General features: G+C 40.7%; 1 protein-coding gene across 10 annotated transcripts in view; it reads left to right on the forward strand.

Annotated features, from left to right (window-relative positions):
• ITPR2 (inositol 1,4,5-trisphosphate receptor type 2) overlaps positions 1-14,472 on the forward strand; it is a 244,528-nt gene that overhangs the window by 41,536 nt on the left and 188,520 nt on the right. For all 10 annotated transcript variants that reach the window (XM_040061446.2, XM_058420145.1, XM_058420144.1 and 7 more), the window contains 4 exons: positions 167-265; positions 1,162-1,245; positions 2,092-2,238; positions 3,468-3,563. In XM_040061446.2, the coding sequence (XP_039917380.1) occupies positions 167-265; positions 1,162-1,245; positions 2,092-2,238; positions 3,468-3,563 (426 nt within the window). The remainder of the gene's footprint in view (positions 1-166; positions 266-1,161; positions 1,246-2,091; positions 2,239-3,467; positions 3,564-14,472) is intronic.

The following is a 14,472-nucleotide window of genomic DNA, read 5'->3' on the forward strand; positions in this document are numbered from 1 at the left end:
ATTGCAGATTGTGGTGAACAGACCAGCTGTGTGACTTGTCTGCAGATAAATTCACTGAGTGCCATTCCTAGAGCATGCATTTGAGTCATTTTCTAAGTATGCCACATTACTTCATTTTATTGGATAACTCCATAGGTCTAAATGGCATTTTATTTCTGACTTCCAGGTTGTGGTGGGAGATAAAGTTGTTCTCATGCCAGTCAATGCAGGACAGCCTCTGCATGCCAGCAACATTGAGCTTCTAGATAACCCTGGCTGCAAAGAGGTGAGTTCAGGGGGGCAGGAGGGGTAACTGCTGATCTGAGATGGTTATAGAAAGACTGAAAAAATTGGGATTGTTCAGCCTGGAGAGGAGAAGGCTTTGGGGTGACCTCATTGTGGCCTTGCAGTGCCTGAAGGAGCCCACAGGAAAGATGGAGAGAGACTCTTGACAAGGGCCTGGAGTGACAGGACAAGGGGCAATGGCTTCACACTGACAGAGAGCAGGTTTAGATTGGATATGAGGAAGAAATTTTTCCCCCTGAGGGGGTGAGGCCCTGGCACAGGTTGCCCAGAGCAGCTGTGGCTGCCCCATCCCTGGCAGTGTCCAAGACCAGGCTGGATGGGGCTTGGGGCAACCTGGGATAGTGGAAGGTGTCCTTGCCCACGGTACGGGGTTGGAACTGGATGATCTTGCATCTCTTCCAACCCAGGCCATTCTGTGATTCTGTGATATGTTGTTCTTTGCTGGTAACTAGAGCCCACCATGGGCTCAAAGCCAGCATTAAAACCTCGTTCCAGCTTAGCCTTAAAAACCCAAGATGAAATATTCTCACTGCAGTGATGCCCTGGCACTGAAAACTCTGTGAGGTTTCCTTGAGTATCTTGAACTTTGACTGATGTGAGAACAAATCCTCATTCAGCATCTCTTTGGGATGTTCCTGGTAGGCCAATGGCAGACAGAGCAGCATTTGCCCACCCAGTCTTCTCCAACATTACCATCATTAACACTTGAGAGCTCCAGGAGCAGCGTCAGGAACTGCACAGATGTGTAGCTAAGCCATGGCCCCTGCAATCCTAGATGCGATGTGGTCTCTCAGAAGAATGGAATGTCTCAAAAAGAAATTAACATTCCCTAATACTATAATTGGGTATTTTTAATTTTTTTCCCTCTCCCTATAGGTAAATGCTGTCAACTGTAACACAAGCTGGAAAATAACTTTGTTCATGAAATTCAGTAGTTACCGAGATGATGTACTGAAAGGAGTAAGTATGATTTTTAAATTGTTTTTTGAATCCAAAATGTCTTACTGTATTTGACTGTAGAGAAATACTACCTGTGAATAAAGAAGAAATAAGGATTTTATGGAGATGTTCAAATTGGTATTACAGGCTTATAGATGACAATACCTGTAATAATACAATGTAGCTTTACATGCTGAAGTATTGCACAGTTTCATGCCTGTAGATTGATCTCAGAGATAATTTGCATTTTCATTTTAAAGATAAGTTTAATTTGTCCTCACATGTACCTTAATAAATCAGTATCAACTGGCTATTTTTTCAGTAGGTGTTTAGGTACCAGCAGTTTTGGTAGAAACTCTTTTAGAAAGAGAAAATAGTATATTTGTGTAGACCCATTTAAGGACAGTGTTTCAAGTCTTGGGGAGAGGCAGGAGGAAACAAAAACGATTCCAGCAGAAGAAATAGAGGGCGTTGGTGTTGGCTGCAGAGTAGAAGAGATAAGATAATACAATGTTAGAAAAATCTCTTCACTTCCCCTAAATAGTAAGAGATTAGAAATGAAAAAATCAATTTAGTAAAGTTAACTAGAATTAATAATCACCTTTAGGTTAATTTTTTCTCACTGTTCATTGTGGTGCTACCCCAAAAGGCCATGGGTTTCCTGCAGGACTGAATTATCCCATCTGATTTCCAGACTTGGTGCAAAGATTGAATGTTCTTCACTTGGTACCTGCTCCAGCAATAGGAAACTCAGAAGTATTTTCCTCCTATCAGCTCTGCTGGCATCACTGGAGCTGTTACAAATAGAAACCGAGTCTGGTGGCTTTGCCTACCACTTAACAGTGCTTATTTTTCATATTTCTTTAGGGAGATGTTGTGAGGCTGTTTCATGCAGAGCAAGAGAAGTTCCTGACCTGTGATGAATATGAGAAGAAACAACACATTTTCCTCCGCACTACGTTACGTCAGTCAGCCACGTCTGCAACAAGTTCTAAAGCACTGTGGGAAATAGAGGTATTTTTTACTTCTTTTTATAAATATTCTAGGACCTGAAGGCCAGGGTTCAGTAAAAAACTTCAGCACAACATGAGTCATTCATGGGCTCCTGATACCATCACACACCTCCCTGTAACTATTATTATTTCAAGAAGCAGTTTGTGTAGGATGAACCCTGAAGAGCTGCTTTGTTGCTCTGTGTGTGTAGAGAGAGGAGGCTTTCTTACTATATTTACCTGCACTAAAATGAGGAAGAGTCAAATTTCAAATTCCGACTTGACGTAAATGGTGTGATTTTATCAAAGCCAATCAAAGGAAACTCACCCCTCCTGGGTTTTGAGTGTTTACATTTAACTTCATGTGCAGTATAAAAAATGGAAATCCATGGCTGACAGGAAACCTCCCAAACCTCACACAACACATCAACATTTGTTTATTTGTTTAACCTGAATAAAGGTGGTGTTGTGAATGGGGGTGATATTGAGAAGGGAACCAGCAAACATTTTTTTTCAACTAAGAAACATTGGAAATTGGTAGGTCTCAAATCCTTGCTATTACAATTATGTAACTCCTATACCCAAAAGTTCTTGTGTGATGAGCAAACTTTGTGCATTTAGAGCAGAGTCTTCAGAAAAATGGTTGATTTTTGTCTGGGTAGGGGTTGTCTGGAGTAGAGTGCATTGCACTTGTACTTATTGGAGATTCCTCCTTAAAGGAGATAGACACTGCTAGATTTGAAGAAAGCAAATAACCTACAGCTCAGCCAAGGGATAAAAGAAATAACCTGGGATATTTCAGATGATATGAGGATATATCACTTGAATGAAAATTTTTCAGAAGCCCTAGTATTGTCAAAAATAGAGCTGGTATAATTGGTAAAATAATGCAAGATGGTTTGAATTTTGCTTTTGAATAGTGCCTAGTAGTGTAGAACAGATCTCCTTACTTTCTTGAGCTGCAGATTCACACCATGTCACTTAAAAGCAAAATTTGGCTCATCATGTTTGCAAGAAATAGATTAATGAAAACATGGAAAGTAATAGAAGGAGTATTTCCTGGCACTTGGCAAAAAGTGAATGTAAGTAGTTTTTATCTATGATGAGCTTCGTGTAAGTACAGAATTTCTCTCTCTGGCAGGCTGTAATGATGTAGTTTGCATATTTTTATTAGGAGTGAGCTGCAGGAAATGTCAGTGATCTGAAGTACGATGTTGAGGAGCATGATTAAAATCAAAATTCTTCTTTTAGGTTGTCCACCATGACCCTTGCCGGGGAGGGGCAGGACAGTGGAATAGCTTGTTTAGATTTAAGCATTTGGCAACTGGAAACTACTTGGCTGCAGAGGTAAGAATGCCAATTAAACAAGTGTTTTTGTGCTAGCTAACCAAGTCCTGCTGGTTCAGAACTGCTGTAGCAGGTGGGTCTGCAGTGTAGATCTTCACAAAGATCCCACACCAGGCCCCTGCTGGGTCATCCTGTATTGCTGCACCCAGGGATTGCAGGGCAAACACCACTGTTAAATATCCACCACGTTTATACTGAAAACCCTTGGGTTCATTTATCTCGCTGCTCCTGTTTGCCCTTGGTTTTTGGAGTGGTGTTGTGACTGTGTGTTGCTGCCATGCGAGTTCATTGTGATTATGTAGGCTGCAGGGTTCTGCTGTTGCACTCTTGCCTTTTGACTAAAATTTGAATAAAAAAAGACCTGAGGACATCTCTGCCCCCTTTGATGGAATGGAAGGTCCCAGAAGGGAAGGAAGATCTTGCAACTTGTCTGGTTACTATCTGGTACTTTGTTTTGAGGCAAAAGGTACTGTGACTCCCCAAAAGGGCAGCTTAATCTCTTCTAAGACTCCTTAAAAATAAAATATGGCTCTTGACAAACTGGACTACAGCAGATAATGCAAAGTGTGTGAAAAGGTACAGCCTTGGATATTTTAATGGTTGCAAAAAGCTGTGAACTTTTTGAGTCATACCTAATCCATATCCACAGGTCTGTGTCCAAGTTTTATCAATGGAGTGAAAAGCAGGGTTTTTTCCCCCACTGATTTAGTTAGGATTGCTTATTTTAACTTAGGCTTTGAAGTATGAGTGCAAAAATTTACTGCAAGAAGAAAGTTACAAATCACTGTATCTTAGGGAGCCCCTGAAAAACACCTTGCTCTCCCTGGGTTGAGTTAGATATACAGCAGTGCAACTTCTGTATGCAGACAACTCCTTAGTATTCCCAGGGTGCTGCTTCCATTTTCTAGCTCCTGTAATTGCCAGCACTAAATTCAGAGGAAGAACAAACAGGACCTATCAAACCTTCATTTATTTCTAATTATGTCAAGGCCATTATCAAAACATAAACAGTGGACTGCTAATAATAGCTAATTTTCAAGAGGCAACCAGTACTCCCACCAGAGAGTGGGAGTATTTTCCTTTCTGCTTACAGTGAGAGAAGCTCCCAGTAGGAAGATTCTACTAGCTGAGCTTATGGAGAGTCAGTAAAGGCATTGAGCATACTGATGGGTTTCCTTCTTCCACAGGTGATCTGTCTGGGGGGTTTTTAGGTGAAAAATCTTCAAGTGGAGAGGTGCCAAGCTGCACTGAATGTCAGACCTGAGGTTAGGTCCTTTCTAACTCTGGAAAGGAAATCCCCATCAGGCAGACTTGTAATATGGAGAATATAATTGGCAACAGTGGAGTGAGAGCTGGAAGAGCTTTTGGGTTGAACAGAGGTGATATACTGGGACTGGAGAGCTGCGTTAGTGACTGTGTCTGTGAGGTGTAAAATACCTGTGGTGGAGATATTAAAGGTACTGCTGTAATAGAACCCTGTGAACTGTGTTTTGCACAGTTCATATGTCAGGCACAACACGTCAGCCAGCCAGACACGTCAAAGATTTATGAACAGGCAGGCAGACACCTCGTGTGCGTGACCTAACTTTAAATCAATTGGGCAAAGCTACTGAACACTTATCTGTGCTCTGGCAGCACAGGGAGATTACTCACGGTATGGATTATCAGCAGCGTCACACATTGCCATGACCTGATTTTGTTTAAGCCTCCATGATAAAGATATCTAGAGTGGAATAAAAAGCACAAACACATGAAGAAAATTCACAAATCTTATAAGCATTCTATTGTTGGCTAATGATGCAATTTCTATCACAGTTTGAGCTGTTTATAACTGTCTTTTTTCTTACTTCATCCTCCCTTAAATCAACTTGATGTGTGCCATCGAGGCTTGTCCAGGGGAATCTTGTATGGGTCAACTCTCAGACAAGGAGCAGAAGTGTCCTTCACCTGGGTGCCTCCCTTTTCTCCTCTCATACCTTGTGTGAGCAGCCTGTGCCTTCTCTTTTCCTTGGAGTTGTCGTGTGCCAGGTGTAATTGGTCAGTCTAGTTTGGGATTTGATGGGTCACTACTGGGACACATTGTGAAGGGATCCCTTGCAGCTTGTTAAGGCCAGGGGATGGATGGGAACTAAGAAAACTTGAAGATGCTTGCCTCAGAGAACTAAGGGATATAAAGCTGATAAAGGTGTTTGACTACTACAGTAAGCGAATTAATATGAAAAAAAAGTGAGGCATTACTGTTGTTTGGTTAAAAAACCACATAGATGAGTACTTGTAAATTGAATGGTTATAAACTTGAGAGAATGAAGCCAGGATATGTAAATCCTAAATTCCACATTCCTTAGAAGCACAGTCATCCAACTTTCGTTACCTTTCAAAGACCTCTGGTATGTCTGACTTCTGACACAGTCTCAAGTGGTAGTATTGCCTTTAGTCCTCTTTCCACTTGGCATTATTTAGCCTAATTTTAATTAGCGTGCTTTGAAGTTCTTTATAGCTACTAATACCTTAAAGCAACCTAGGTCCTTCTCCCAGACTTTGGGCTGAAGGTGATCCACCCTGAGAGACCCACTGCTGAAGGAATCACAGTGGGAGATACTTGGTGATTCCACACACCTGCATTGTCATTCCTCTGCTGCTGAGCACACCCTGGGTGCTCAGAGTGTCTGTGCTCTCACACAATTACTTAAGACACAGGAGGAATATACTGAAGAAAGGGTTTGATGTTTGGTGATAAGATTTGGGACATTGGAAATCTGGGTACGCGGTAATGATGTCTGACATTAGGAAACATTAAGCCACAGGCTTAGACATTTCCAAAAAAGTGGAGCCAAATACTCAGCTGAAAAATTGGAAAGAGAAATTGTCTTCTTTGGAGACAGCAGGAATTCTGCTGTTAGTGTCAAAAGAGCTTGTTTTCACCCAAAAGAGCTGAGCCAGATCTTCAGCAGGAGATTTAGGCACTAAGCCACCAGCTAAGATCCAGGCTGCTGAGCTTCATTCTCAGAACAGTTTTATTCTCATCTTCACAGAATCAGCAGTCTTTTGGAAAAAGTTCTGCAGAAGATCCTTTTTATAGCCCTGGTTACAGCAAAATGGCCCAAGTTATTTCGAAGCTTTACATTTATGAAGAGAGGCTGTAAGGTTAGGTGAAAATAGAATGTTTCAGAGTAACAAAGATTTTTCCCCAAAAGTCTTTTCAGTGCACGTAGCCCATGTAGAAGGCACCCAAAGCTATCTCTGTGTGTGTGGGAGTGAGCTGCACTTTGCTTGAGCAGCCTTGCAGATGCTGCAGGTTGGGACCACACAGCTGTGCCTTTCTCATGAACATGCATAACCTATTCAATTCTCTAAATTGCCAAGATAAAAGTCTCTTTGAACTGAGTATCAGCTTATCAATTGTGCTGAGCCAAAACATGCACTTTTAATATTGTTCTCCACATGTATAGCAGCTCTGGCTCTGTGATTTCTAAACTGGGCAATTCATACTGAAACTATTAACACTTGTTTTATGAGGCTGTTAAACAGACACATGTGCCCACACACAAGAAATGCAGGATAAGTCTGTAATTTCATATTCAGCTTCTCAGGTGTGGCTAAAAAAATTACAAAATATATCTGCATCTATCAAATCACATGCTGGTCTCAGATACTGCAGTAGACAATAGATAAGCCGCAGTGCATTGCTTGTGAAACATTGTGAGCAGGTACTTAACCACACTGCAGAATTTGTAAGGAAAAATCTGTGATAATTCTGTTTTACTTACTTGAATAGATTAGAATTACTAGGTACCCTTGGCCAAAACATGGCAGCAAATCTGGTGAAGCCTTTAACACCAAATTATCTCTACTAAACTCAATGAACTAAGATAAGGAAGGTAAAATGGCAGCCTGAAGGTTCATGTTCTGTGCTTCTCCAGAACTGTGTCCATAAACAATTACTGCTGTGGAAAACTTCTCTGGCTTTCCTAGAGAGTTCGCCTTCCTCCCTCTGTAAGAGAGAAAGGGATCAACTAAAATGGATCAACTCTGATCAGAGTTTTGTTCTAAACTCTGTTCTTAAAATCCCACATAAGACATCCTTCCATCTTTAGGATTATTTTAGCACTAAATACTCAGTGGAGTTTATTTTGAAGATGGGAATGATTGAATTCAGTTGGGCTGAGCAGAAAAGGGTTACACACATGTGAGATGAAATGACAATTAGATGAATATTAATTGAACAGGAAGCCCAGTCCAACTTGCCAAGGCTGTAGTTCAGTGGTGGAACACTGCAGGGGCAACACGGGCTTCAGAAGTGTCCTTTTTCCTCAGGTATTGGATTGCACAGACACGAGGTGCTGTCCCTGAGGTGCTGTTGGCATGGACCAGGGCACAGGGAAGAGGGAATAGTCTGTGCTGGAACAGGGTCACTTGAGCTCGGTGTTTTGGGTTAACAGGGGCTGCTGAAGCCTTGCAGGACTGGCAGCTGATTTTCACCACACTGTGGTGCATGTAAACCACTTGCTGAGAACTCTTGGATCAATGGCCAATAGAAGTGACTCACGTTTCTCTTGTCTTTCTTGAATAATTTCTTCCCACATTACCTCACTTTTCTGTCAAAATTGCCCGAAACTGCTCATTTCTTTCAGAGAAGCTTATGTATACCATTCACTTTAAATTCAGAATTGTTGTTAAATTTTGCTTTTACAGTCCCCTGTGGAGGGGGTTGGAAATAGAAGATCTTTAAGGTCCCTTCCAACGCAAACCATTTTATGATTCCATGATTAAAAATAATGGCCTGCCATGTTATAGATATTGTTATGGTATGTTTTTATGCAGATAGACAGGACCATACCCAAGCCTGTTGTAATAATTACTTGATTTGGATCATGGTGAAGATAGCTGAGTGCATGCTCAAGTTAATATTGAGAGAAAACAATCCCCTCCTGCCTTCTGAATAGTAAAGATTGTCACAAAAATCCCACAAGAATAGAAAACAAAGCATTTAATGAGATTTTAAGAAAGATTACGTAATTGTATGGGTAATACTCAGCATTAGCCAAGATAAAAGAAATGTAGAAGGGAGATCAGTTCTTCAACTTGAGGTTATAAACCAGGATTAAACTCCTGGAGCCTTGTCTCTGTAGCTTTATGGACTTTTTTTAATGGACTTTTCTTCCACTTCCTTAAACTGCTGGAAAATGGAGTCCTGCATAAGATGTTTTATTAAGGCATCTGAGATTCATTATCTGAAATCCATATTTTAGGCCTTTTTTTATCCACTTGCTGGAAATTGGACTACTGACAGAGATGTTTTATATATAGGAAGCAACAACACAACCACTGTTTGCCAGCGTAATTTTATTTTCTTTTTTGGGGTGATATGGAAACAAACCTTTGCAGAAGGACTTGTTTGTGCCTGGGTCATGCAGACAGAGAAATCTGTTAACATTTAACACAGTGTTAAGTGCTCTGTGGTTCCTTCTGCCTTCAGAAGAGTAAGGCAAGTAACAAATAAAATAAATTAAATTAAAATAGGCCCTGTTTAACTGAGATGTGAGCTACCTTTTGCTCAGGAACGGTTTGTAAGCTGGAGAAGATGCCAGGAGATGGCAGTATCTACCAAGGCCTCCTCCTCACAGATTTCATTCCTTGGTACTATGGGACCTCCTCACCTGGAGTCTGCTTCAAAATCTTCCTCAAAATCCTTCCCTGGTTTTCCCCAGGGTCTCTTCACTAGATGTTAACACAGCGTTCTGGTTAATTTCTGTCTCTTTGGCTGGGTGATTAAAGGTTCTCATAAGAAAAAGGGTTTGCCAAGGTGACAGGTGAAATCAGCACTGGAAGCTTTATTTCATGTTTTTCACTGTCTCATAGGAGTGTGGCTTTGTTTTAAAGCTCTCTGAGGAGTGAAGGATAATTCACAGCTATGCATGAAGACATGGAAGAGATCCAGAGGGGATCCAGAGGAGGAGGATGGATTACTGATTTACAGAGCCAGCCTGACCTGTTCTGCAGACTTGGATGTGGCTATTTAAAGTGACAGATCTAGAAGATGTCCATTTAGTAAAACCCAGGGCTAGATTTCTTCAGGGTTTTTAAGAATCTTGAGAATGCAGCAAAGTTTCTTGGCCTGACTTGTCTTGACTTTGGTGGAATCTGTCAGTGTGCAAATACCTTCATAAATCTGGATCTCAGAGATTTCCCCCATCCAACTAATTTGCAATTGTGGCCTGTGGGAGCGTTCAGCTTTTTCAGTCCTGCCTGAAGCTGGCTGTATTTGGGCCATGCTTGTACATACGGAAGCTTTAGGAGTAAGGAAGTACAAAGACATTAATGCAGCATTTATTGTCATTTAGTCATTACAAGGCCTACTTCTGCTATTAAAAATACATCTTGCATTTTGATGTCTTCCAAAACAGCAAATGTAGACATGTGGTCTGTTCTTATGATAATTTTTGTTTCTTTTTTTCAAGATCACTTGAGAAGCTTTTATTCAATTGTATTTGTGCCTCTTTATTTGTGATGCTTGATGGAGGTTTCCAAGACTTCCCTCCTTTGGGTTTTTTTTTTTTAAATTATTTTTGGGGTTTTGTGTGCCTGTGGTTTTTGTTTGGTTTTTTTTTGACAGTAGAAATGTCAGTCATGTCTATTTCAGTCATCCCTAGTTACTCCTGTGAGGACCACTGAAAGGCATATGGGATATTAATATTTGGAACACCACTCTGGAAGAGATGAGGATGCTTTCTTTTGTATAACACAGGTTGACACGGAGCTGCTGAAGCTCAGACTGACATTATGGCCCAGCATCCGAGTTACACTAGGATCTCTTAGATGTTTTTCTTTCTTTTGACTTCCTCTGCAGAATGGGATATGGCTGAGTGGGCCTGAGCACTGGTTTCAGGTTCTCTGCCCTTGATCCCAGTAGAAGAAATGGAATTTCCCAGTTACCACTCATAACATGGATCTACTCCAGCTTATGCTGCTTGCATAAATCTGTGCTGTTTAGGCATGGCAAAATGCTGGCCTGCCATTGCTTACACAGCAGCTGCAAATGTCGTCAAGATGATCTTTCTTCTGGTAATGAGGGGGAAAAATCAGGACAGGAAGGTGTTGGGGCTGCTTCTCATTCCTGTTTTTGACTAGCAGACGAAAAGTTTTGGCTTTCCCAGCGCTCCCTGGAAACTTGTCTGATCTGCTAAGACACGGCTCATGAGGAAAATACAATCCTGAAAGAAAAGGCTTTTTAAGATTTTTAAACTTTCCTCGGATGATGATTATCAGGAGCTCTGTGCCCATGCCGAGGAAGGGTGAATGGAGTTTATCGAGGTAGAGCTGTAGCGAGTCTTTGTCTGGCAAGTTAATAAGGTGGCAAAAGTCCTTTGAACGCCACTGAAAGTCTTTGAAATTGTGCAAAAGTCCTTTGGATTTATCGAAAGCTAATCAGTATGACATTAACAAAGAACAAAGCAAGCCTAATGAAGATGAAAGATTGGAAAAGTGGATTATTTTTCTTTTGTCCTGGCTTTTCTTCCCTGAAACACTTGCCCTTGTTGGCGGGGTAACAGGCTATGTGTTAACAGGTTGGTTATCAAATGAAATGGGGACTGAGTGTGTTGAATTAGATCCTTTTATTCTTGGTCTGTCAGGGTTTCCTTCATAAATGCAGGTTTTTACCAAGTCATTAAAATGCTCATTTAGCTGAAATTTGGCAATCTAATTCTTCCCCTGACAAGATGCTTTAAATATCCTTTACCTCGTCAACAAAATTTGATTAAAATCAGCATGGGTGGTTTCTTTCCCCAAACTCCTCCCTCTCCTTCTTAACTGGGTGTCCAAAAATAGCCTGTTTGGGTACTTTCCATTCATTCCTCCAAGAAAACAACATTCAGTAGCAATGTGGAATTTCAAACTTCTTGGGTTGGAAAGAATATCTAACTATGTGAAGAGGCAAAAGTAAAATTAGAGCCAGGAATAACCCGTGAGATGATCTGCACAATAGTAGAACCGCAGGAAATTATGCACTGTGGACTCATGAGGTTTGAAAACTTTAAGGTACAACTTTGAGTAGTTTTGATCAGTAGAGGTGACAGAGCCTGGAACTTCTGGTGCTCAGTCTAATGGAGTTCCTCTCAGGATTAGCAGGTCACTTGCATTGTCTGAGCACCAAGTATCAGAAGTAGCACACAAACACACAGAGATTAAGGTTGTCTTCCTGCTATGCAGACTTTACAGATTTTGTAAAGTCACCAGGTGAAAATTAAAGAATGAGATTCCTTGCCCTTCCAAGAAGTTTTAACCAGAAATAATTAAAGGCTTTGTCTATACCTCAGTTTTCCATGTCTAAAAGCTGATTTCTATTATGAGTTTGTCATACATACTCTATCCTGGGGTCCTTCTGCTGCTCCTGCAGGATGAGGATGGTGATATATGGATGCATTCAGACACCTAATCTTTTCACACACCACCGTGTACTAAGGCTGAGCCCAAAATCTGTCCAAGAGACACCAATTTTTATACTCTGCATCACTGACCCTGACATTCAGGCTCTCTCACATACCCTGTGTGGATCACAAGTTGGGAATTTGGCTTCTTGTAGAGGAGTGCAAGTAATTGCTATTTAAATGTGGATTTAAAAGAAGATATTGTCTTCTCTTTAGTCGCAAATCCATCTCTTAACTCCAGAACTGTCAATGAAAAACTCTTTTTGTGGTACCTTGTTCTTTCCCATTCATGAAAGGGTAAAAAATGGCTGTACCTGAGTTTGTTGAAAAAGAAGCAGAAGGGGATTAGGATTTCTGGATTATTCTTTACTGGAAAAGAAGCTGATGGAGATATACTCTAAAAAAATAACATGTAATGAAACTATTACAATAATAATTTATACAATTATACTTGCTTAAGCTCTGCAGTTTGCGGTTCATCATGGTGCGTATTGGCTGCATGCACCTTCCAGTGTCATTTTGCAGGAATATTCACTGCTGTATTTCAGCTACAATTCAGGAAATTGCAATTTCAAGATACCCAATGACACAAAAAAGCTTGAAAACTGTTGAGCTTTATTGAGGCCTATTTTAGCATAGAATTCTTAACTTTCTAAACACCTGCAGAAAATTTACTAGTAGCAAGATAGAAATATTAATGTTGTTCTTTTCAAGGCTTCTTTTGTTTTGGTGTTTTATTGAAGAATGTGGAAGTGATCTTACATAAATCAGAAAAAGCATTAGATTCTGGAGTGCTGAGACTGTCACTGTGTCCTTAGGTCATTCTGGGCTGGGCTATTGGAAGGGACTCAGAACAGGTGTAATATGACACACAACACTAGAGGATTTATGCCCCTTCTACCTGGAGAATGTGGCATGGGATAATAGCTACTGGTCTGTTTTTTAGAAGCCCTCAGCACCAACAATATCAATTGAAATGAAAATGAAAGTGGCAACTGCTGAGCGGAGCTGAAAATGGGGCCATGGATGTCAGCCTGGGAACTGAGTTCCATGGTGTTTATGGTTTAATGTCAGCATCTCAAAACTTTTCTCTAAACAACTTTTTTAAAATTTCTGTAACAGCAGGGCAAGAAAAAGCATCTTTAAGGATGTACTTGATTTCTTACCTGAGCCTTCTGTCTCCATCACCCCCAGTCCACAAGTGACCTGTTCGGGAAATTTTAGGGCAGTCCATTCAGTCATTTTTCAAGAAGGCAAGAAGTGTCAAGGAAGGGAGATTCTCCTAATTTCTCCTGTTACTGCTATATATATTATTATTTTTTAAATCACCGTTGTGTTGAAAGCAAACAGCTGAAGGATATGAGAGTTCAGCTCATACTGGGTAGACAAATGTATTCACTTGAGCCTTTCAATGAAAACCTGTAGTGCCAAGTTCTCTGTGCTGGTTCTAGCGACAAACCCCAGATGACCCAGACTTTTTCTTGCTTGCTTGCAACCAGCAATATCTGAAGGTAGCATAGAAATTTATTCTTTCAGTACCTTCTCTGCACCTGTGCTGGAAGGCCACGGTGTGGGGCTGGAACTGAGGGGCACTGCCGGCTAATTTTCTCCCTTCTTTATGGGGGAACAAAGGCAGAGATCTCAGCTTGGCTGCTAAAAATGGGACACCAGGATTATTTTAAGGTGTCAGGTGAACAAATGTCATGCTGAAAAGAACTGTGGAAACTTAAGAAGGAACCAAAACTGTGTGAAAATGGTTACATATGTGTATAAGTTCTAGTTTTGTGGTGTTCATCTCTTATTCCTGTTGCTGTATAGCAGTAGCAAGAGGGACTTGGAGTTGGGAGACTGTGACAATGTCAGGGAGGAGCAAAATGCGAGATTTGAGACAGGCATCAGCACAGGGAGGAAAGCAGGCTCTCTAAATTAGGTTTGCAATGGTAACACAGTGGCTAATGCAAAAAATGAAATGGAGACAGAATAAACCTTTGGTGATTTCTGTGTTAGCACAACAAGTTTTGACACAAAGGGAAGGTATTTTCAGCCATTTGACAAAGATTTGAAAGTTCTTCCCATTTCTCCAGGCTCATGTTGTGGAGAGGAGTGGGCATTTTGAGGGGTTAAAGAGATTTAAATGATTATTTTTTAATAAAAGCCTTATCAACTTAAAATCTCTTCACAACAGTTGTCTGTGTAATGTTAGATGTATCATAATGTGATACTGAAAAGTTCCACTGGGATTTGTGCATCTTGCCCTATGCAATTCTCTTCTGACTCTTCCACACTGGTAATGCCAAATTCAAGCCAAGAAAATGACAGTACTCATCTGTAAGATGTATACACACTGTAATTGCCTTAGAACAAAATTGTCTTATATAACTTATAATCTCACTTCAGCATTTTCAGCACTTTGATGGCATATCCTGTGTCAGGGAATATTGGCAAATATTGATGCAAAATTGTTTTTTCATGTAAATCAAATA

Source organism: Hirundo rustica, chromosome 4, assembly GCF_015227805.2.
Source record: "Hirundo rustica isolate bHirRus1 chromosome 4, bHirRus1.pri.v3, whole genome shotgun sequence".
NCBI lineage: Eukaryota > Metazoa > Chordata > Aves > Passeriformes > Hirundinidae > Hirundo > Hirundo rustica.